This window comes from Lepisma saccharinum, chromosome 3 (assembly GCF_977018435.1).
Source record: "Lepisma saccharinum chromosome 3, izLepSacc3.1, whole genome shotgun sequence".
Taxonomy (NCBI): domain Eukaryota; kingdom Metazoa; phylum Arthropoda; class Insecta; order Zygentoma; family Lepismatidae; genus Lepisma; species Lepisma saccharinum.
In genome coordinates, this window is record NC_139231.1 from 123,409,004 (window position 1) to 123,433,837 (window position 24,834).

Consider the following 24,834-nt stretch of genomic DNA (forward strand, 5'->3'; position numbering starts at 1 on the left):
AAGAGGGTTATATATTATATCAATTGTGAATCACCCTGTAATTTTTGCTGTTGTTGAAACTAATTTGAAATCCACGAACTTACTCTGTTATAGTATATACGTGATCCCCTTACAGTTGCCCTTCTAGCGCTTCATGTGTTAACTTATGCTGGTTGCTGTGGAGCTGTTACAATGGACAATTCTTCGTCTTTAAAACATACGCGGTGTAAAAAAACGGATGACGCCACTAAATTTTCTGAATACAGAGATTATTTATTGAGGCTCAGTTGGCTCATGCGAAATGCATGCACTGCACATAGCTGTACTTGCGGTAGCGACACATTTCTAGAACGCACTCTATTATGAGTGTATTACAGCATGTATGTATTCTGAATGAGAGAGAAAAATTGTCTTCTGAATTGTGCCCACAGTTTGATAAGTTACTGTGAAAACAATAACGTGTTAACTTTTCTCCCATAAGTAACACGTTGTCGTTACACACGTTTACACAAGTGTAATCTATAAGTATAATTATACGTAAATTTGCATTGGAATGCCTACCACATGATGATTCGTGTGGTGAGCAAGAGGAATAGGCATAGAGAGAGAGAGAGAGAGAGAGAGAGAGAGAGAGAGAGAGAGAGAGAGAGAGAGAGAGAAAGGGGAAAGAAGAGAGCTAAAGAGAGAGAGAGAAAGGGAAAAGAAGAGAGCGAAAGAAATGAAAAGGAAGAAAGAGAAACAAAGAGCGAGATAGAAGAGAAACAAAGAATGAGATTAAAGAGAGACAAAGAACGAGATAGAACAGAAAAAAGAGCGAGATAGAAGAAAAATAGAGAGCGGGTTAGAAGAGAAAGAAAGAACGAGGTTGGAGAAAGAAAGAGAGAGATAGAAGAGAAACAAAGAATTAGATTTAAGAGAAACAAAGAACTAGATAGCAAAGAAATAAAGAGCGAGATAGAAGAGAAAAATAACGAGATAGAAGGGAAATAAAGAACGAAATAGAAAAGTGAAATGACAGAGAGAGGGAGAGAGAGAGAGAAAGGAAGAGAAATAAGAAGAGATAGAAAGAGAGAGGTAGGGAGAGAAAAGACAGAAGGAAGAACATAGAAATCGAAGATCAAGTGCAGAAGTAGTAAACCCAAACAAAAAGAAAAATTAAAACTGCGAAAAATAAGCTGCAAGAAAATTATACGTGTATATAGTGTATGTGGAAATTTCAAGTACGAAGCCATAAGCAGAATCGTTGGTTGATGTTGTGGTAACTTGCACCCTGAAGTGTATTCGGTAGCTTTTTCTTTAATATTGCCTACATGACTGTTCTGATACGAACTACGTCTACAATTTGTACATAAATTTACTGCCAAATGAAATATGTGCCAATTCTTATATTGTGTATTAGCTGTCGTTTCTAGGTTACCTGTGAAAGAGCTGTTGGGCTCATCCTTTCTTTTGTTAATTTCCATCAGGTAGATATCGATGAAATCTCTTGGGTTGTTTGGATCCAACGTTGATTCGTGTTGCTGAATTGTTTCCTGAAAGAATCAAGCATGTTTATTCTGCATCTCTGGTAGCAACTGTCTTGAAATAGTTATAATAATTTAAAATAAACATTTTAGTAGGGATGGCATTGAAGAAAAAAGTCGAAGATTTGGAAGAAAGGCAAGAACATATAATCAGAAAAGTTTGAAAGCTACCCGGAACAAACCAAGAAACTCATTCATGTGTTATGGAGATCGTCAATAAGAACACAAGTTGAAGCAAGTCCTTGTACGGTCTTTTAAAAATCGAAATGACCCTTCGACCCTTCGACGCTTCGACCCTTGTTGAGAGAACACCAAAAACAAGACAGAACGTCTTTAAAATCGAGAAGAGATCGGGACTTTCGTATGAATCTAAATCTGATCAAAACGAGAGAGATAAAATGCAGAAAAGCTCAGATTTATACCGAAAATTCAATGAAAGAGGCTCTAAATCTGTGAAAAATCTCCCTAAACCAAATTAACCTTTACTTTGCGACTTGTACAGACATACCCAAGCGAATATCTACAGAAGGTTGTTTCACGTTGATGGTAACGATTTCGATCACCAAGCAGCAGCACGTAGGCATAGCAGAGAGCAGCCAGAGCCAGTAGAACGAAAGTACTGTGTGTTGACTTGCAAAAATGATAGTTGGTGTGTGAGTGAGTGTTTATATGGCACCAAAAATTCCCGTATTTTGGGAGGGGTACATCTGTGCCTTTTCCGACGTTGGTTATAGTTATAGCTAGATAATTAAACAGTGCCACATGAAAGCATTCCATGTGTCAAAGAAGGGCATCAACGCAGTGTTGAATCGCCATAAAGCTTGCACTGTACCTGTTGCTGGAACCAGTCAAAGTGGGCCTCGGACATATCATAAGCCCAAGCGTTCCTCCGATGTTGTGTTGAAAGTGAGATCCTTGGTGCGATGTGAAAACCCTGCAACGCAAAGAGTGATTGCACAGGCAGTGCAATGTTTCCCTGCAACTGTAAATCGCATCATAGCCCAAGATTTACAACTTGTGCGGAAGCACAAGGCTCAAGTTCATAAGTTGCGTGCCTCACATGTCCAGGAGAGGAAGACCAACAGTCGGAAGCACTACGAACGACATCTGGCAGGGGACCGCTGGAAGTATGTGGTGTCCCTGGATGAAGCATGGGTGTATCTGTCGGGATGTGGTAAAAAAAAAAAAAAGGGCCATCTACTATCGTCCACGTGATGCAAGAGGTCGATCTGAGTGGGTACGTGAATGTGCTGAAAGTTTTCCACGCGGGTTCGTGGTTGTTGGTGGTTACTGCCATAACGGCAAACTTCCACTGCGCAGAGTGGAAAAAAAGGCTAAAATAAATGCAGCCTATTACCAGACGAATATTTTGGATCCACTTTACAGACATGATATCCCACCTCTCTATGGCAGCGACACATCTCGTGTTGTCATCCACCAGGACAAGGCTTCCAGTCATACGGCAAATTCCACGCAGGCATACATGGATCGGATGGCACGTGAAACGGGCATTCATGCAATCCCCTTTACAGACATCCCTGTGAAATTCCCCGATGCCTCTTCCATGGATTTTTGTGAGTTTCCGTTGTTGAAACGAGCCTTGGGAAGCAGACGGCCCCGCACAATTGAGGGTCTTTGGAAAGCTTGTCAAGGAGGAATGTGATCTTTTGGACCAACGTGTTCTTCGACGCAGTCTCCTCCAGTGGAAACTCCGCTACAGGGCCATTGCTGCAAGACAGGGGTATCACGTGGAGCACCACCGCTCGTGGCGTCATGGTTTTTCTTAAGGTCAGGTGGGTTCTAACTTTCTTACCATGGACATGAAACGACCTTCTGTACATGATTTTTTCCAGATGAGTTACATATTTTGTTTAAGGTAACCCATAAAATTTAACCCGTTACTCTTCGACCGCGGGAAATATAACTAACCCTAGTGGATGAATCCCAACACGAAATTAGAGTAAGCATGTAGTAACATGTGTGCACCTACGTTGTATGTTTCACATCAGGATTTCGCTTCATGCTTTCCATTGTTTATTGTAATCGCGTATCATCATAAATAAATAAGCTAATCACGTTATAAAAAGGGTCCCGCTGAAGCATTGAAAAAGAGCTTCTTAAAAGCTCATCGCGACAGCAACCTTCAGCGGAGTTGGAAAAACTCCGCTGACGTTGCATTAGAAAATGAAATCAGGAATCAGCGTTCTTCCTCAGAATTGCCGTTGCCAAAGGACGCGATCGAAGCAACCGTCGTAACGGCCGATAGTTCGAATTTCACTTAAATAGGTCGCGTGAGAAAATCTCAGTCTTAGTTGTCTTCCGTTTACGTTGAATCCGGTTATCGCGAGAGTGCTCCACAGGCATCATAAGTTTAGAAAAAGGAGCGAACGAACGATCGGGAAGTTAAAGTTATCGTTAAAATATCGGTCTACGAAAGTACAGAGTTTGGAGCCCGGAGTTGCTCCCTCGCCCGTTTTCTTACAGAGTAGGGCCACATCACAACGAGAACCAGCGGAGAAGAGATCGCCTCAGAACTTCAGGTATCGAACATTCCTTATGTCTTTCCTCACCCTGCCTGTTCAGTCAAAGGTAGTGTTTTTTAAATATATGTCCGTGTATTCTTATTTACGGGGCTAGTCCCCTTGCAGTTTGAGTGTCGACGTTGCTCTTCAGAGCTACCCCCTTCCTCTTACAACGTTCCTCTCGCTTGGCAAGTGAGTGGCTAAAGGCTGTCATAGCCCATCAACGATCCCCAAATATTTAGACTTTATACGATCGTAACAAATCCTTTGGAAGTGGAACAAAGGAGATTTTCTTTGAACCTGCTTGAACGAGAAAGTCATGGATACTTACCATGACGAAGTCCTGCAAGGTCTTTTTGACCGTCTGATGTTCGGCCTCAGTGGAGACCGATTTCAGGAAATTCAGTATATATTCTGAAACGGTCATGTTGGTGAAAGATTTGTTCCATATCTCTAGTAGAGGCAGGAGTTTCCTCAAAGGAGTGAAATTATGGTCGTACTTCTCTCCGGACATGATGTGCCACAGTACGTTCAGATTTGCCACCTTCATCAGATCCTCCAGAGCTACTGGATTCCTGCAATTGGGACCAGCTGACTTCTGGATCTCTTGAAGGACCGCTTCAACCTCTTGGTGTATGATATTCTCCAGGCTGGTCTTGCCGAAACCAAAATCCTTAAGATGGCGCTGAGTGAATCGTCTCTGCTCTCTCCAGAATTCTCCGTCGGCCATTGAAATACCTGAAAATACATAAAGCCTTTCGTTGGTAGAGCCAATTTCGATACCCTGTTAGTAGATAGGAAGCATTATGCTCACCGAACTCTAATAAAGGAATGCATCACAAGGTAGAAAATTACCTGAAAGTTTGTGGCGTGGCATCACAAGACAGAAAAAAGGGCTCCTAAACCGACACGCCCCTATTTCACAGCCGAGAAGTGCTGCCACTGTGCGGTAACAGGGTAACGTTATTTTTTAGGGTCCCAAAACAGTGTGCGACCAGCGAAACGAGCGCTGGTGACGGTTTGCTGTGTGTAGGGGGAGATTTTTGTTTTGGGGTAATTTAATTATTTTCTGTAAATAGTACTACGCATATTATTCATACTTGAAAGGTGAGTAAATTTTTACATTTTTATCACGTTATTGTAGATAGAATAACGACTTCAAACATATACAAGGGAGATTCGAATGAAAACCATAATTTGTTTTCGTTTCTTATCTAGTAGATTTCTGTATGTAGGGTTGCACACGTTTCCTGCATTTTAGCACAGACCTATTTCTGATCTACATATCTTTTCAACATTGAGTTAGTGCTTGTAAACCACGTGCAGTGTTTGCGAAGGCCTTTCCACCCATCTGCCTGAGAACTGAGTCCATTGTCTTTCTCCTCCATTAGTAAAATTCCTGGTGTGGTAAGCATACTCAGATATTGAATTTTCATTTTACGACAAATTTCTGTAAGTTTTAGCTGACAGTAGGCAAGAAACTACTCCTTTTCAGTGGAGCAAGTGTGCATACGCAGGAGGCGCCATATTCTAAATAACAAAAATGGCGTTTTGAAGCTCACATGATTAGTTCGTAGATTTTTTAGGTTTTTGTTATTGATGGCGTCGTTCCCTACACGTTAATAATTGGGTCCCCTAAACCAGATGAAGATGTCGTAGATGTCGATGTATTTTTTGTGAAAGATATTATTCTGAAGATGCCAATGGTGAATGTGTGTCATGTGCAATCTTTGGTCTCATGTTCAATGTGCAGGTGCAGAACAAGACCTGTACGTCTGTGATTTCTGTAAATGACTTTATTTGTGTTAGCACTAAGGACTGACCAAATAGTCCAAATAAATTACATTTTCTTTCATGTTGATTAAAGGAATTGCTTTAATCTCTAATAGAAGTCATTAAAATATTATTACATATACGTTGATATGATTCACTACGAAAAATTCCTCCGTTACACTGAGTTAAGGTTAAAAAACAAAATGGTATGTCGGTTTTGGTGACTTTCCTCTATATGGTGCGGCATCACAAGACTTAAAATCACATGAAAGCTCAAGGTAACAAATACAATATCCGGCACGGCATCACAAGACAAAAAGCCAAAAATGTACATAAAATCCACTAACACTTTCAAAAAATTTTTGCAAAGAAACTATTAGCATTACTAAGTGACACATTACATTAGTTGAACAAGTAAAGTCTTATTTTTTATTTTTTTTGTATTCCAGGTGTTCACTCTAGTTTCATATCTAGCCTCTAGATGGTGGCAAATTCAAGATGGTGCTTTCTGGAGCTAGTAATGCTATAGTTTATTATTTTTAAAGTGATATCGGACTTTATTTACACGCTGTATAGCCAAAAGAAAGTTAAGAACAAAACTGGAATATAGGAACGGAAATGCTGAAGAAATTCGATTAGCTTACGTACAAAGAGTTACATGTAAGAGTTACAAATAACCCAGAACTTCAAGCTTTGCATTGACGACTAAGATTTTGGGTGGAGAAGAGTTTCAGCCATTCATCTTAGGTACTTACCTAATAAACTTTGATGATATCGTCGCAATTTTATCAGCCAACTGTAAAAGATTCCAGGCCTATTTATGAACATTTCGTTGTGAATTGCATCTTTCACGTCTTCAGCCCCAGAAATGGTAATTATAGGTGCAAACAGAATTCTTAGTCCACAAATATTCCCGTATTTCTTCCTCAATTTCTCAAGTCTACTGAGTACCTCATCTGGAAAACCCAGAACGTACAACAGAGCGCCTATTATGGGTAAATGAAAAGGACCTGAAAAAAAAAGAAGCAGATATATATATAAAGAATAACAGCAAGTTTTATAATTGTAAATATGTTTACAAGCAAAACTAATGTGATTAATAATTTTTAAAACTAAGGTTAATATTCACTCTGTATCATAAGCAAAAGCGATTCTTTCTTTAGCCTGTAGGTGATATCTATGTCCAAGACTTCGCGTATCAAACACTTTTTTATTTTAATATAAGGCAACAGCTCCCCATTTGGACACGCCAAGAGATTCAGGAAATATTTAATTTTAGTTTTTCAACCTACGAATTTGGACAAGTTATTTTCATACGAGGGATTCTACAAGGGAAAAATTGAATGTTGATCTTCCAGTATGAAAAATGTTGTTAGAAATTTTTGCAGCTGTTCACATAAAAACTCAATACGAGAAATAATAACAATCAAATAATTATTATAAATTAATAACAGCAAAGTATCTTTATTGACAATTTAGTATTATTAATATTTTAGATGGAGACTTTTCACTCGATCCACCACAGAGCAACCGTTATTTAATAGGTTTTTTTTTAAAAAAAATTAAACGAATAATACAGGGGGTGCTTTATGCACAGATTGGCTAACCGGGACACTAGATATACAGTTTAAAGTGAGATCCGAACTATTATGTGCCTCCAGGGGGTATCGAACCTGAGACCCCTTGATTACTACGCTACAACTACTCCTTCGAGGAAGCCCTCTAATATTATGGGTCAAGGGAAACCCTTCACAGCTGTCACTTACCAGGAGGGAAATTTGCAGGTCTTCTCCATTTGTATGCAAGGAAAACTAGGAACAGTACAATCAGCGCTTCTAGGATCATTCTTTCTGCTAAACCTGAAAGTATATGTAAAAAAATCATGAGACTCCTCAACATAATATAATTGGTTTTGAAGTGCAGTAATACAACACTCGCAACACATACATAACATGAAAGTATTTTTAATATTTTTTGTAAGAATCTGACGCTAGATTCTTCAAACAAAACAATAATTATTTGTCCACACAATTCAATCATAATTCCGTAAAATAAAGAATTTATAGTTGAATCAGTAAAAATAAACATGAGTTATAGTGAATTCAAATATTTGAAATTTCGAAACATATCATATTTGTATTTTTCAACAGTTATAAAAATTGATTTAAAAATGTAGTCACTACAAGTTGTTACGTTACTCCGGCTTTAGTCAGAGTAAAATGACCTTAAGGGCTGAACAACGAGACTTGACTACGAGACCATCTCGGACGGGAAGAAACTATAGAACAATTGAATCAATAACATAGGCATCCAGATTGTAGTGCATAGTACTCATTGGAGACAGTCTCCACTAAAATAATTTCGGTATACCTCACACTTTAGAAGCAATACTGAAGTAAATAAAATATTACTATTGAACAGTCGGACCTGAACGCTATCACATTTACACATTGAATTGCATTTGTGAATGTTTGTTGTACTTACGTGCTCTTTATCTTGAGAAATGACGTCAAGGAAATTACATGCAGTGAATTCAAAGACCTTCAAGGCTGCAGTTTCGCTGTCTCGTACGCCTCTCTACATGCGATTTTTGCCCCCCCTCCCCGCAATTGTAATTGCACCTTCGGACTCCTGGGAATTGAGGGATTTCCCTCACACGAGACCACTTGATTACAAGGAAACAGAATTACCACTGGGCGATCTGGGAAGCCTTTCCTCACGTATAACTACAAAGCATTGTGACTTCTGACTTCTGGTTTTAAGGACCACCACATATTCCCTGAGGTAGACATGAGCTGCGTACAGTTACGGCAATAAAAATGGGACACTTACATCCTGAAATACTCGCTTCCCCGCAATGCATTTTGCGTGTTGCCTAACTATAAGGCGATAAGCTAATAAGACAAAACACTAACTCCATGCAGGGAACCAGGTACTTTAGGATCTAGGTGTCCCAATTTTATTGTTGGTGACTACATAGTTCCGTCTATGAGTTATATTTTTTTCCAACTTTATTCCCATTTATTCCAATTAGGCTAATTGGGACTGGACCTACAGTTTAAATTCTGATCCGAACCAACGGGTATTGATTTTGGATTGGATTGATTTGGTATTTTAAGTCCACTTTATGCACAGTAAGGCTAATCGGGACTGGACCTACAGTTTAAAGTGGGATCCGAACCACTGTGTGCTTCCACCGGCTATCGAACCCGGGACCACTTGATTACAAGGCAACGACGCTACCACTACCCCATCGGGGAGGCCCATCAACACGAGAGCTCTTGATTAAAAGGTGACGACTTTACCACTACGCGTTCCGTCTGTGAATAGAACAGTAAACCTTGCTGACTGGAACAGCCCTGTTTGTCCGGATCGTGGTAACAGCGGCGAAAGAAATTAATCACGAATGTGAAATTTTCGCACATAATGCGGTTCGCGGTTTTTCATTGCGCTCTCATTCTTGTACTTGCCTTTGATTGTATGGTTAATCCAATTCATGTTATGTTCCTCTGAGTTGATTTATTGATTGATATGATTTATTTTACTTCGCAATTTTGCCAGTTTTGGGTAATCGCAAAGATGAGGACGAATTGTGATGAAAGGACAATCACAAACACAGCACGAGCCCCACGGAGGATTTTACTAGCCACGAGTCCATACGCCAGAGCCCCGCTAGTGTGCAAAATGCAGTCCAGGGTGTTCTACGTGGAAGGGAGGTTCACATTTGGCTGCCTTCGCAATGGGTCACCCCTTGACACTCTTCGAATTGTATCGTTCACGTTAAATCCATTTTGCTCTTAGTTAACCAACAATTTTAATCAATATTGCTTCCATGAGTGTCAGCAGAAAGCATTAAACCTTGTTTCCATTTTTAATTAAACAATCAAAATGCTGACCAAGGCAGAATTTATTGCCAAATAAACACACCATAAACGTGACGTTTCAACCTTACAGCAATGTCTTCTTCGTGTCATCAAATTCAAATGCTATGCTATGCTTGGCTTTGATGGAACTATTAATGATCATTCATCATTCAATCTGCAACGCTAACAAACAATGATCATTGTTGCGATAAGGTCCTGTAATTTCATTGTTGTTTCTGTAGAAGGCTATTTGAATTTCCACATCAGCTTTTTTGCCCTCGTCAGGAACAGAATTTCCATTAGTTTTGGACTGACTTCTCATAATGAACGGAAATTTCCTGATTCGATCTACCATCCAATTACTTACGGATATAAGCGAAAAAAAATTATTTATGAGATGTTTCAAGGGTGAATTGATTTTACATTATTTTCAATGGCATAGCGATGTCTTTAATTCTGTTAAGATGAGCCATAACCAGTGAAGACGATTAGGAAGACAGACAGGCAGAACCCACCCCCCCTCGATTTCCCAGCCTTTTTCCTTACAGCATTTTTAAACAGTTACAAATACATACGAGGCAGAGCCAAATTAAAACCTTATTTGTTTTTGTTTCCTGTCTAGTAGATTTCTGTTTGTAGGTGGAGCAAGTGTGTATACGCAGGAGGCGCCATCTTCTAAATAACAAAATTGGCGTTTCGAAGCTCACATGATTAGTGTTGTAGCCTTGAGGTCGTTTTGTAAATAATAGTTCATACCTCATGTAAATTTGAGCTGTATACAGTCTACCCTACAATTTTTATTGGACTTTTAAGGTTTTCATTTGAATTTTAATAAATTTTGCTCGACATACTTTCATTAATTTTTCTCTTGGATCTTACTTTACTAAAAGGGTTGTATTTTTACGTATGTTGGTGTAGAAGCTTTCAGCAGATTGTCTGGTGTTTTTTAATTGTTGTAATTCTCATTACATAAAACAAAAAGAATAAACATGGTGATGGGAAAGTTACTTGGTAATATTTATGCATCCCACTGTACGACAAATAAGGAGTCCCATCAAGTTGAAACCTGACTTTCTTACCTGCAACTGTTTCGTACTAGAAGTTTCTCACCTGTTTGTTCCACAAAGAAAAGTTTTGCTTGCACCCCTTCTCAAATCACCTTTAACCGCGATTTATTGCAGTTTGTGATGGGTGCAGAACTCTTTATTCGTGAAAAAGAAAGGAGCAAGACTAGGGCAAAACTCCCATGAAATAGTTGCGAGTCACAAAGCCGAATTCCAACTCCTATAAAGTAAAGTTCTCTCTTCACACTGCACATTGCAATGAAGCACAGGGAATTCCTGATCTCTGTCATTTTTAAGATGATGTGACACCACGCTCAGACCTCCTTTACCCCTCAGGGTTACACACAGTTATTATTTGAGGATGGGTGAACCCCAGAGCCGCTTCATTCATGGATAAGGCGAGAAAAGACAAAATCGCCCATTCCCCTCGAGCCGTGTGGTTAGTGTCCCCGCAAGAGAGAAACCGTATAACGTTTATGACTGAAGCATTTGTGGTGATGCAATCTGTTAAAGGTATTTTCTACTGTTACGGCGGCTGATCCTGATGCTGGCAAGGGAAGTGGGGAACGGGGAAGCGACCATTCCAGCACGATAAGAAATGCAGCAGCCAGTAGAACGAGGTTCACGTAGTACTTCTTCCCGCCGCGTTGTAACTTTCGGCACCACCGCTGATCTCTGATTGGTCTGTGGCGTAATGCCCGATCCCCATTTCCCTTGCCAGAACTAGGACCAACCGCCGTAAGAGTAGAAAAGACCTATAGTAATTCCTGTACCGGGTGATCCGTTTGAGATGTCAGAAAAGTAAACCTTTATACACAAGAGGTTAATGTATGCATCTCCGAGCAGCTTGTTGTAATATAAGCAGAAAGGGCGTAAGTTTCGAATGAGTGGAGGCAGTGTTTCTTTCAGAAAATATGCTCCGGAGAGGGTGGGTATCCCAGAGAACCGGGAGGCCGTTGTGAATCTTATCTGAGAAATACAACATATGTACGTTTCACATTGAGAATTACCAGTGGTCGTCAATGAACTGAGCGTTACAGGTGGGAAATGACGTACAGTAACAAAAATAAAGTAGGATTCGGTGACCTAAGTATACTTAGTAATTCAATGTGGAAAGACATAGATATTTCTATTTATTTGTCTCTGTCTCTTTTTATTAGTCTGTTGTCTAACATTTACAAATATTATCTTGTGCAATTAGCATTACAATAGCAAATAGTAAATTACAAAATATCACCTACTTTTACATTTTATCATCCAGAACAAATTCCACAATGGTGAACCAGGAAAAATATTACAGTTATTAAACTCAATAGAACACATTATGCAAAGCTTAAGATGGCATCAAGAATTTACAGCAATCTTATCCTGCGAACTTTCTTCGTGGCATATAAATCTACTGTTTTCTCCAGAAAATAATCAGTTGGAATCTTAGGTCCCTCAAAGCTTATTATAATGCAATGCATTAAAGTTCCTGGTAGCATTCTACTTCTTGTCGTAGTTAGTATCCTATTCATAGCACCGAAAGACCTTTCTACGCCGGCTGTCGTTACGGGAATGGTTAGAAGGACTTCACAGATTTTTTTCAACTTGCAATATCCCACGCCAGCTTTTAAGATTTTCAACAATGGATTGTTGTCAGCTTCTCAAGCATCGACTTGACAAAAAAATTGAAGGACTTGAGGTCAGCAAGAACGCCTTGCACCTTAAGCATGGGAAAATTAGCACAAAACCTTTTGACTTCGGTGTCTTGCAAGTCTACTACTGACTGAAAGGTTTCAAATTGACTTGCGAATCTCATGGTATCAATAGATTGATCGTTGAACCTGTTTTCCATTTCTTCAATTACACTTTCCTTCATCCCACAAAGTTTTCCTAGTATCTTCATCAGCAACCAGGTGCGTTTCAGATCCGATATTCTCAGTTCGGTCCGAATACTTTTTTGCAGAGCACTGTTGATGTTTTCACACTGGTTTGCAATATCCTGCAAATGCAATTTGGTTGAAGTAATTAGAGGGATGACTTTGGCCAGACTCAATTTTAACTCAACACTTTTCAGTAGACCACCTTTGACTCAACAATCGATTTTCTTATCGATTTCAAATATATTATTGTGTATCAATTACAAAGAAAATACCGCGTCGGCTTTGATGACAACGAGTCGGAGCTTTTTGTGTGGAAAGCACTACTGCACATTCGAGATGGGAGAGAGGAGATGAGGCTAGTGAGGTTGCCAGTTTTATTCTGCTTCTTCTGTAAGATTGGACAAGTGTGGGCGTTGTTGTTATTTACAGAGGGAAGTATAAAGGCAAGAATATTCGCCACACAAAGTAATGCGGCCCGATGCGAGGGAAACAACGGAAGCAGAAAAGTTTTATGCTTTTGTTTTGTTGTAAAATTTTGGCCGGGGGGCGGTAGATTCCCTCCGGGGGTGACACTCAAGGAATATAGAGATTAGGTAAAGCCATCCGAAGATTGCCGATCTTGCACGAACGCGTGACGTCACCGGAGAAGCAGTGAGCTCGGCTGAAGCAGACGACCCCTAGCATTTATATGGGAGATTCAGAGAGCGAAAGTATATTATTACTTTTAGGAGGGGGAAAATAATAATTGTCATCCTCCAAGATGGTATTGAGGCATCCTTTTAATGATTAGTAACATAATTGAAAACGCGCTTCTTTTAGAAAGGGGCAAAGTACATGTGAAAAAATGTATTTTGAAAATCCATATTCCTGAAACTTTCTGACCGATGCGCTACAAAGAAAGTTGCGTGTTCTCTTTTAGAATTTCGTCATTTTACAAATCGTAATATAATTTTAACAAAAACGTGGCATGCTAAAGAAGAATTAAAGAGTTTAAAAAAATAATTGATTAATAGACTTAGATTATTTTACTTCGCTTATCTGTCACATATGGCTAATCGCAAAGATGAGGATGCGTGATGATATGATGAAATTGAAGAAAGGAAAGTAGACCCATGCCCAGGCGGGGATTCGAACCTGGAGGCCCTTGGCATCGTAAAGCGTTGTGCTAACCACTTCGCCACGGAGGTCAGCATTACAAGGAAATAAACAGAAATTGGCATCTATGTTTTAATATGCGAGACGTTGTGATGAAAATTATTAATATATCTGAAATATCGGGAGTTGACCTTGCAGTCTCTAAATGTACTTTTATGGTTACGCAAAACCTTTACTCAAAATTGCTAGTGTAAATTTATAAGCTATTAAAATTTAAAACTTATTCCTGTTCGAAAAGAGAAACTGCCAAGTCAAATTAATATTTCGTATAAATACATATATATTTGTCTTTCATGAGGCCAAGAGAGTATTTGGAGGGGACGCTGGCTTGGGAAGGCTATAGCCCCGGATCTCGATCTGCAAAGGGGCTTCCAGTGGGAAAACATTGCTATGAAATAGTCCAGAAGAAGTGGTGAAATGATTTTTTTTTTTTTTAAATGGCTCAAGAATACAAATATAAGTGGATATTTGACAAGCTTAGTCTAAAACTTACAACTGAAGTCGTACGTGTGTGTGTGGGAGGGGGGGGGGTGGCTACGTGAGGTAACACAGTGGAATATGATTCACAATACTAAAATTAAAATAAATATGTGGGAACAATAGAAATCAAAATATGTTGTAGCTAGTGACGGCGCAATAGAAAAGATGGAGGGGTAAATCATATTTTCCAGGGGCAATCATTTTTATTATTCCGTTACATACGACACAAAAATGCACATTTTGGCTAAAAGAGCATTCATTCATTTATTTATTTTGTCGTTTTACTGGGGGCAGATAAGAGAGAGAAATTGTCGAACCAGAATATGGGGGAATATATGCCAGAAGTGTTTTTACGAAGGTGTTACACATGCACGGAATGCACAATCCACTCGACAATACAAGATTCAAACTGTGTTCTGGGAACTGGAATCAGACAGTTCACGAATATTCGAGCCTGAACACCACTAATGTGTCTTGTCCTCCCATGTTTGCAGCTCTTATAAAAGCCGAAACCCACCAAATTGTTCATATTCATGCCTAAGCACTCGCAAGTGTCCAAAATTGTCTGTTGACTGTGTGTCGAACCCAGTAGCCTTAAACAAAAGTATTTTTTTATACCATGAAATTCTCGGGCTGCAAACACAAAATTTGGTCCTGGCACAATCAAATCATTACTCAAAACTTTGATTTTCAGTTGATCTGTGCAGCTTATTTCTTTTTTAATAAATCGCTCCAATACCCAGCCCGATACTGCCGAAATATTCACTTTAGAGAGAGAGACCTTCCGTCTCTTCGTCTTTCGACCCGAACTACTCGTAGCACTACTCGAAGTTCCGCTGTCGTCAATGTCTTTTGCTTTGGGAGCGAACTGGAACTAGTGGTAGACTTCGTTACTTTACGGTATTTAGTCCATTTCATTTTCGAATCACTAGATCTTATAAAGCAACCAATGGACACTGACTGATCACTAATCGACTGTATGAATTGTCACACTTACCTCTGAAGTCTCCACCTATTCTGTTGTACAGATCAACCGGGAAATTGAAGCCGCGTATTAATATCCTCATTATATTCTAGAACGTTTCGCAGATATCACGATTCGTAAATATTGCCAGTAGTTCGACTCCTTCTCTTTTTCAAGAACGTTCCCTCTCGCGCTTTCCAGAGATTAAAAAATTACAATGAATCCGAATCGCCCTACCTGCGGCGCTACCTTTGTTGTGCAGCTTCCAAATGCTGACAAGTCACTTCTACATAGTGTTCAAGTTCGCTACGACAACACCGAAAGCGTAAGAAAAGTTTACGCGCAATATTATCAACAACAGGGTTATAGAACATTCTCCGTCTTGCCTTGATAAGTATTTCTCTCCTAAAATTATCGTCACATTATTCAAGAAGACAAAAACCTAATTTTATCTAGTGTAAAATGAAAAATTTCCTGGTGGGGGGAGTCCACGAGTTACGATCCCCACCTTGGATACGCGCTATAAACAATAACAGGGTCCGTAGAACATTCTCCGTCTTGCCTTGATAATTATTTATCTCCTTAAATTATCGTCACATTATTGAAGAAGACAAAAACCTAATTTTATCTCGTGTAAACTGAAAAATTTCCTGGGTGAGGGGGCTGGAGACACCTGATGTCCACCTTGGATACGCACTATTAACAATAACAGGGTTATAGAACATTCTCCGTCTTGTCTCGATAATTATTCCTCTCCTGAAATTATCGTCACATTATTCAAGAAGTCAAAAACCTAATTTTATCTCGTGTAAACTGAAAAATTTCCTTGGGGAGCGGGTGGGGGCCTCGAACCACCTGATCCCTACCTTGGATACGCGCTATTAAAAATAACAGGCTTATAGAACATTCTCCGTCTTGCCTAGATAATTATCTCTCTCAAATTATCACCATATTATTCAAGAAGCCAAAAACCTAATTTTATCTAGCGTAAACTGAAAATTTTCTGAAGGGGGGCTTGAGCCCCCTGATTCCCACCTTGGATACGAGCTGTTACCAATAACAGGATTATAGAATATTCTCCGTCTTGCCTCGATAATTATTTCTCTCCTTAAATTAACGTCACATTATTTTATTTGACACCACAAGAAACAAAAAATCTCATTTTATCTAGTGTAAACCGAAAACTTTCGGGGGGGCTTGAGCCCCCTGATTCCCACCTTGGATACGAGCTGTTACCAATAACAGGATTATAGAATATTCTCCGTCTTGCCTCGATAATTATTTCTCTCCTTAAATTAACGTCACATTATTTTATTTGACACCACAAGAAACAAAAAATCTCATTTTATCTAGTGTAAACCGAAAACTTTCGGGGGGGCTTGTGCCCCCTAAGCCCCCTCCTTGGATACGTGCCTGTCACGTTTATTACACCCTTACATTTACATACAATATTATAAAGTTCTGCTTTTAGATCTCGCACAATGCCTTTTTCACAAAAATGGGCAATCTCGCATTTTTTAAAATCAATCAAGCTGTGATATTTTAGTTTTCTTCCGTTAGTTTTCTGATAATAGTTTTCGCAGCTTTCCATAGCATTTAGGCATGATTTCAGTTGACAAGAACAAAATAATATTATTTCAAAACATAGAGCAAAAAGAAATCCAACGCGCTTAAGTTAAAACTTCCTTACATTGGAAGCCTGGAGAGAACAAAACAGGGGTTCCTTAGTAACACGATTTCTTGAAAACCATTTTACACATTTGAATCAACTTTGTGATAAATTGATTAGAAAGGATGAATCTTAACAGTAAAAGTTGTAACTTTTCCCTTGCTACTATATTTTAGAAGATATTCGTTGTCAAATTTCTCAATATTTGCATAAGGAACCAGCCTTTTCCGTGCCGAGTGTTTCGATGGTGACGTCATTCATCCACGGACAACTGCGCATACGATCTGCGCCGCCGAACGAGCACCCCCTGGGTGACACTGAGTGGAGGTATACAGACTTCAGCCACATGGCGGCGCTAATGTGCATGGTAACAAAGGTGGTGATCACGTCACAACAGCGCACATAGTATGTCGTATGTTATGCGAAATTTTCGAGTATTACATGCATGCTACTGCCGCCTCGCAGCTGAAGTCAGCAAATCTCCAATCACTCAAAACTTACATCCTATGTGCTTATATGATTTGATTTGATTTCTTTAATTTTACTTCGCTTTTTGTGCCACTTTTGGCTAATTTGCGAAGATGGGAATGAGGCATGGTATGATGAAATTGATGAATGGACATTCATAAACATCCATGCCAAGGCCAGGATTCGAACCCAGGACTCCTAGCATCGTAGCGCGATGTGCTTACCACTCCGCCACAGAGGCCGGCCTTTGTGCTTTTGTTACAACAAACTGCTCACAGATACGTACTACATTAACCTCCTGTGTATAAAGGTTTACTTTTCTGACATTTCAAACGGATCACCCGGTATTTCGATGGATTAGCATCTCTGTGTGTGCGAAATATAGCATAGTGAATCTCTCCTTCAGTGTATCTCTTTGAAAGAAGCGCTATTGGGGATTTCCGAGAAGGAAAGAAACTACCTTGATCCAACGTCTAGTCTGAAATTCCAAGAAACAGGTTTTCCGATAAAGTTGTTTAGATTTCCTGTCCTTGAAATGTTTATGTCCTCTGGTACCAATGCTTGAGACCAGACTCCGTGGCAAAGTCCTAGATTTTTATAATTTAAAAAATATATTTTTTTTATAATTATAATTTAAATTTTTGCAACATCCCAATTTGTTTTTCACACAAGTCTATTTTATTGTAATGTTGATGTTGAATTTCCCTTCACACCCCTAAAAACAACCTCTCCAATCTTATGAGGTTAAGAACGTTATGAATGTTTAATTTGTTCCCTCATATATCACCAATTCATGATTCATTCTCATCGTCGCGCTCACCTGTAGAGGCAGAAAATCGTCGTAGAATTCGAAACACAATATAAATGTTTGGTAAGTTAATTTTCGCCGTTAGACTTAAATGCAGGGTTCCACTTTTTTTTTAAAAAAAAGGGGAGGAAATCAGTCCAGCTCATCCACAGAGGGCACCACAGTCTTGAATCTAGGAGTGCTTATGGGGTGCGGAGTTCACTATGAGAGATGCGATGTGTTTTTCACTAAAAAAATACATTTTATGTATTTATTTATACACAATTTATGCACTTCATTTTTACCCTTTAGCGTTTTCTCTTTTGCATAACGTCAATAAGACCAGTAATGGAATGAATAACGTAAGTAATTTGGAAAATATATAAGCGACTAATTGTATGAAACTAACGAAGATTCTACTCTGATGCTTTAAAATCAATTGTTTTAATAATTGTAATTAGAAAACAATAGTTATATCACGCAGAGATAACATTAATATTGCCACCTAAGATTGCAGAAGCAGATTACGTTCTTTTAATATGCAGTAAGCTTGCTTTCAAATACATGTTTTATTATTTTTGTTGTTATTAGGCTACAATTGAGATGAAAAGTGATTTTGCGGAAGGGGGTGTTCACTTGAATACAAAGGTTGTTCGCGTGCCCCCCCCCTCCGCCCAGTCGATGCCGATGAGCTTATCTTTCTACTATTGCCGGCCCCCGTGGCGGAGTGGTTATCACATTGCGCTACGATGGTAGGTGTCCCGGGTTCGAGTCTCGGCCTGGGCATGCATGTTTGTGAGTCTTCATTCATCATATCATCACTCATTCCCATCTTCGCAAATTAGCCAAAAGTGGCACAAAAAGCGAAGTAAAATAAAGCAAATCAATCAATCATCTTTCTACTGAAGTAAGTTTTAATTAAAAATGTGTGGATGGAAAAAAACACTTTGCAGTTGCTGAACAGTAAATACAAGAATAGCTGGTTACATCTTTGCAACTTGGGTTTAATACAAATTCCTCATGAAAGATCCAGAAGTTCACATCATCTTCGCTGCCACAATACACCCACGAATTAGAAAGCGACGTAAAATAGCCGAAATAGCAGAGAGAGAGGTATACATAAGAGTAATATATTAACCTTGTGTAGCAAAGGCAAGGAGAAAACTGCCAACGCAGTTCTAAGAAATCTTTGTATTTTTTGGTGACATCCGACAAAAAATTCTCAAACGATTGCCTTTCTGCAATTAACTATTCTCCTCTTGCTTTTTACTCAGCAACTGAATTCTCATACTTCTTTAGCGTCCAACCACGCGCAACGAATTTAAAGATTTTTTCCAAGATGCCTGTGTCATTTCTGCTGACCTTAGGGACATCAAGACAAGTAAGTGCGTCATAAAAAAAAAGTATTTACTCCTTTCCTCTTGAACATGTGGCAAATGTGTTTGCCACGAGCATTTTATTTTTACTTATACAGTGGAATCCATGAGTATTACCGTGCAAATTATCCATGACTATTTTCATTAATATTTCTCTTACAACCTATGTGTTTTAAAACAATGGATTTTTATGTATGCTGGTGCAGAAGCTGTCAACAGCTTGTTTTGAGTTTTCTTTTAATTCTTGAAGCTCTTATTGGTTGAAATAAAGTGCACGAACATGGTGATGGACAATTTGCACGGTAATACTCATGGATCTCACTGTACAAATATTACGCACTGAGCGAGCTATATAACCAGTGCAACGCGTGGAGAAGAAAAGATGCGTCTCCAACGGAGGGGCGAAGGTGGGCTCTAGTCCACCAATTGTTGTCCACCTAAATAGTAAATTGCGCACCTAAATGGAACTTTTTTATAATCATTTGAGAAAAAGAGAGAGTGAATGAATGAGATATAAATATATAGAGAGGTAATGAACAGGCTTAATCGAACAAAATGTGCAGAAGAGCATTACGCGATTGCAATATCTAAATTTGTCGAATATATGATCAACATAACTGACATTAAAAACCAGGTTATAGCAACGAATAAGTTTTCTCCTTGAACACCAAACGGATTCGATGTTGTTGTTTTTTCACTCGGGTTTTATCAAAGTCCGTTTGGTGTTCAGGGAGTTAAATTATTCTCAGCTATAAAACGTGGTTTTTAATGTCTAGTTTTCCATTCTTTTTCTGTGTTTTTCAGTTACATTTCCCTTAATACCCTAGATTTGAACCCAGAATCCCTGGCTTCTGCGCCGACCATCCTCTACGAAGGGAAGGTCGACCGACCAAGACCATCGGTGTTCTCTTGATTCCGCTATGGGTGATCAAAATAATAATGTTTCTGCTTTTCATCTAATTGGAAAATATTGATGCTTAATTTCCAGGGGAGTCGATCAACGGAAAACCCCTAAGCGGCAGCCTTCCCCACACATCAAACTCATATAAATTTATCTCAATTCTCTTTCTCATGAGATTCGACACAGGCATCCCTGGCGTCGGTTCAACGTCTTTTCTGACACCCACGCATTTACGAATGCATAAATGCAGATACATACGCACAAGCACGCTGATACACTCATACATACACATATTTGACCGAGTAGTTGTTTTACTATCAGGAGCGGCTCAAGATAACATTTTCGTGGTGTTCTGCCCTCCCTCCCAATTTCTAACCTGCCACTCTCATAACTTTCCACCCTGGTCGTCCAACTTTCCACCACCCCTCCATAAAAGCATGTCCATGTTACACATTTACTGTTTTAACGAGAAAAAATAATAGCCTAATTTTTCAAATCCCTTAAGTATTACTGTTAAAGAACACACTTATTGTTGGCTTGGTTGGTTGAGCTTGTGTTTTAAGTCCACTTTATGCACAGTAAGGCTAATCGGGACTGGACCTACAGTGGGATCCGAACCAGTATGTGCCTCCACCGGGTATCGAAACGTATTGTTGGCATGTATTTATTTACTACCTACATAATGATACAGCAAACAGGGCAGGATTAAGACGAAATTGGGCCTGATGCTTGAAATCTTCGGTGAACAATAAACACAACGATGTTATAGTTACGTTACAGCGCAAAGAATAATAGTAACTGTATAATAAGTAACGCTGTCTAGGCGTCGAAAATTGGGGCTCCAAATTTCATTCTAAGATTTATCTTCAGGTTAATATAGCAAAAGAAAACTGTTCAGCTTTCGGAAAATTCTCATCTGTTTTCATGTGGGCCTATTTCAGGAATGAGCCTAATGCTGCAGCATCAATAGCCCCAACCTTAATCCGGCCCTGACAGCAAATAGCAAAAATAAGAGTAATATCTTAGCTTAAATTACTACATGAGTTTGCAATATACTTTTTATGTTATGCAGGAGTAATGTTAATTAATTTGTGTTACACAAATTTAGCGCCTTCCGAAATCGGCCACCTGGGCAGTCGCCCAGCCCTGTTCACCATACGGTATCTAACGAAGGCTGCACGTTCAAGTCCTGTCGTAATCATGGGCGATTCCTTTGAGTGTACTTTCATTAATCTCATCTAGTACCCTTAGAAACATTTCTGGCTTGTAATAACCTTATTGGCTTTTAATGGTATCATTACAATCAAGAACTGTCCGTGACTGTACCACCAATTCTCATTGTCACGATTACAATAAGAAAAACACAGAAATACATAAGTACGAGCAATGACGTCCGGAAGGGGAGGATAAGGGGGCCAGCCAGCATTTTCTGACAAACTAAATGTACATAATTTCACACGTGGAATTTCATTTACGGTTACTTATGTGAATTAATTCAAGAGCATTTCAAGAAAACCATAACTGGAAACTGGAGTGTTTTTTGAGGGAGCAACACTATTATAGGGGAAAACATGCCTTGTTTGTCCCCCCTGAAAAAAAAAATTCTGCGGACGTCCATGCGTGCATACACATGTTCGGTGAGTTATTTAGTCACTGTTAAATGTTGTGTTCGTTCAATAAGCTTCAATGACCCAACGATGGGTTTAACCCTGGAGAGTCATATATACACACACATTCTCTCATTTCATTGTCCTTTAGGTGCAAATAATTACTGTTAAATGGCGGTATGGTCAAACACAAGTTCGCTCACAACAATGGTCTCGCCATAGGTAAACACTTAACAAAGGTCATATTGTAAACAATCAGTCGGGAGTGATCTTGGCCTAAATTGAAGATGCTCCTCCGACTTTCACTGTCGTCTGCTCAGAAACGTTTTCGTGTTTTTAACAACTTCCCTTTAAAGGTACGTGTACTCTTCAGAATTTATTCATCTGGGCTTCGGGAACTGATTATATTCCCATGATTATATTAAACTAGCTGATTGCCCGGCGTTGCCCGGGTATTTATTTATCCCAATTTTGTATTAGACAGGAAAAGAATGAATTCTAACTATAGTGTAAAATGTAACTGATTTTAAATGCGATCGTGAATGTCACCAATTAGCAGAGCCACTTCGAAAACTATGGATTCGACACTAATCTAAGTCATTTGTGGCATTTTATTTTTCACCCCCTCTCAACCCCCATGCCGATAGGTGATGAACTTGGAGTTGAAGCGCATTGGGAGTGTCACGAAAACTATGGATTCCATTCGCAACACAGCCTGAATGTTAGACAACCCGAGAAACACTATCGTTGTGCGGATTGCATAGAGTCACGGATGTCTGTTTGTGCGGAATTTAATATCGGTGGTTCTCGATTATTTTTACATGTCACCCCTTCCCATCCCACCCCTATGGGTGCCAGGGGTGTCTTACCCCCACAGTATTTATTTCCAGGTTGCAAGTGATAAGCGTACCAAGTTTGGTTGAAATTGCTCCAGGCGTTCGAGAGTTATGCAGGAACAAACAAATATACGCACCCCCACACACATACATACATCCATTTTTATAGATTTTGATTAGGCGTTGTACACATTTTTGGCGTGTACGAGTTTCTACTTCCCTGTTGTTGTTTTTTTGTCAGTGTAATCTGTACAAATTTCTGAATGCTTCATTCAAAGTTTAAGTACATGTTATGCTCAGATAGGATACTCGGAACTGGACCTACAGTTTAAAGTGGGATCGGAAGCAAGTAAAATGTACGGTCACCAGCAATAGAAATGGGACACCAAGGTCCTGAAATGCTCGCCTCCCTGCTTTACGGTGGATGCAGCAGTTGTCACTGGAAATTTGCAATTAAAATCCACTCATCGCCGTAGAGTTAGGCAACACACATAACGCCTTGCAGGAAAGCGAGTATTTCAGGAACTAGATGTCCCATTTTTATTGCAGGTGACTGTACATCCAATTCGGATCGAACCCGGGGCTCCTTGTTTACAAGTTGACAGTACAACTAATTGTTGTTTTTTTTTTAATATTTTTAAAGGAACGCCTCTGAGCGTCAGCCTTCCCCACACATCAAACTGAAAAAAAATTTATCTCAAATCTGTTTTTCATGAGATTCGAAACCGGGACCCTTGACGTGGTAGCGCGCTATGCTAACCACTCTGCCACTGACGTCGAGACTACGTCACCGGAAAGGCCCTACAGGGGAAATGGATATATTGTTTATAGTGCTGGGTGGCCAGAATTAAAGTTACCCAACTCAGAGCCCTTTGTAGCCTGTTTGAGGCATCGTAGAACTCTGAAATTTGGTGAATCCACTATGCAGACCAAGGGGAAGAGGATGGCGGATGGCGATAAAAAAGTTCAATTTTCCGCCACCAGGTTGAAATGTGGCACTGTACTTCCATGATGGGTTGTAATAATGACGTAAACTGCTCCAATTGGTTATGGATTTGCCTTTACCTTGCAATCTTGCAATAAACGAGAGATTATTTTCTCGCAACTTCCAGCCACTAACAAATGTCTTTCTAATTAATAACTCAGCTAAATCTCTTATGTTTTTCAATATTCATTATTACAGCGCCACATTTCATCCTGGTTGCGGAAAATTTAACTATTGTTTTTATCGCCATCCTCTTTCCCATGGTCTGCATAGTGGATTCACCAAATTTCAGAGTTCTACGATGCCTCAAACAGGCTACAGAGGGCTCTGAGATGGGTAACTTTAATTCTGGCCACCAGGTATTTTGTTTGCTCAAGCTTCGAGAGTGTCTTATGTTAGGTCAATCAAGGATAAGGGTTTGCCTATCCCGAAATTTGAACTCACACTTGAACTCACACACACTGTTTTGTAGCCTTGTTATAATATTTTCTATCAAAAAGATCGTCGTCAGCTTGAAACCAGGAACAACGATTTGTGACATTGTTTACTTAACAGTTGGGCTGAAAAGTTCGTAGGCTAACATAGTAAAAATATTTTTTTGACAAAATTCGATTTTATTATTCAATATAGTGGCCTTCGAGGGCGATACAACGATTATAGCGGTCATACAATTTTTCGATGCCATTTTTATAGTACGATTTCTCTTTAGCCTCAAAATAGGCCTCAGTTTCGGCGATTACCTCTTCATCAGTGCTAAATTTCTTTCCAGCAAGCATTCTTTTAAGGTCTGCAAACAGGAAAAAGTCACTGGGGGCCAGATCTGGAGAATATGGTGGATGGGGAAGCAATTCGTAGTCTAATTCATATAATTTTGCCATCGTTTTCATTGATTTGTGACACGGTGCATTGTCTTGATGAAACAGCACTTTTTTCTTCTTCAAATGGGGCCGTTTTTTCGTGATTTCATCCTTTAAACGCTCCAACAACGCTATGTAATAATCGCTGTTGATGGTCTGG

The 24,834-nt window shown here is 39.4% G+C and overlaps 1 protein-coding gene across 1 annotated transcript in view; it reads right to left on the reverse strand.

Moving 5' to 3' along the window:
* Positions 1–24,834, reverse strand: part of LOC145985665 (uncharacterized) — a 69,287-nt gene that overhangs the window by 40,861 nt on the left and 3,592 nt on the right. Inside the window, exons 2-5 of the mRNA XM_083119735.1 lie at positions 7,564–7,656; positions 6,553–6,807; positions 4,356–4,762; positions 1,397–1,511 (exon numbers count right to left, since the gene is read on the reverse strand). Of these exons, the coding sequence (XP_082975861.1) occupies positions 1,397–1,511; positions 4,356–4,762; positions 6,553–6,807; positions 7,564–7,642 (856 nt within the window). The 5' untranslated portion in view covers positions 7,643–7,656. The remainder of the gene's footprint in view (positions 1–1,396; positions 1,512–4,355; positions 4,763–6,552; positions 6,808–7,563; positions 7,657–24,834) is intronic.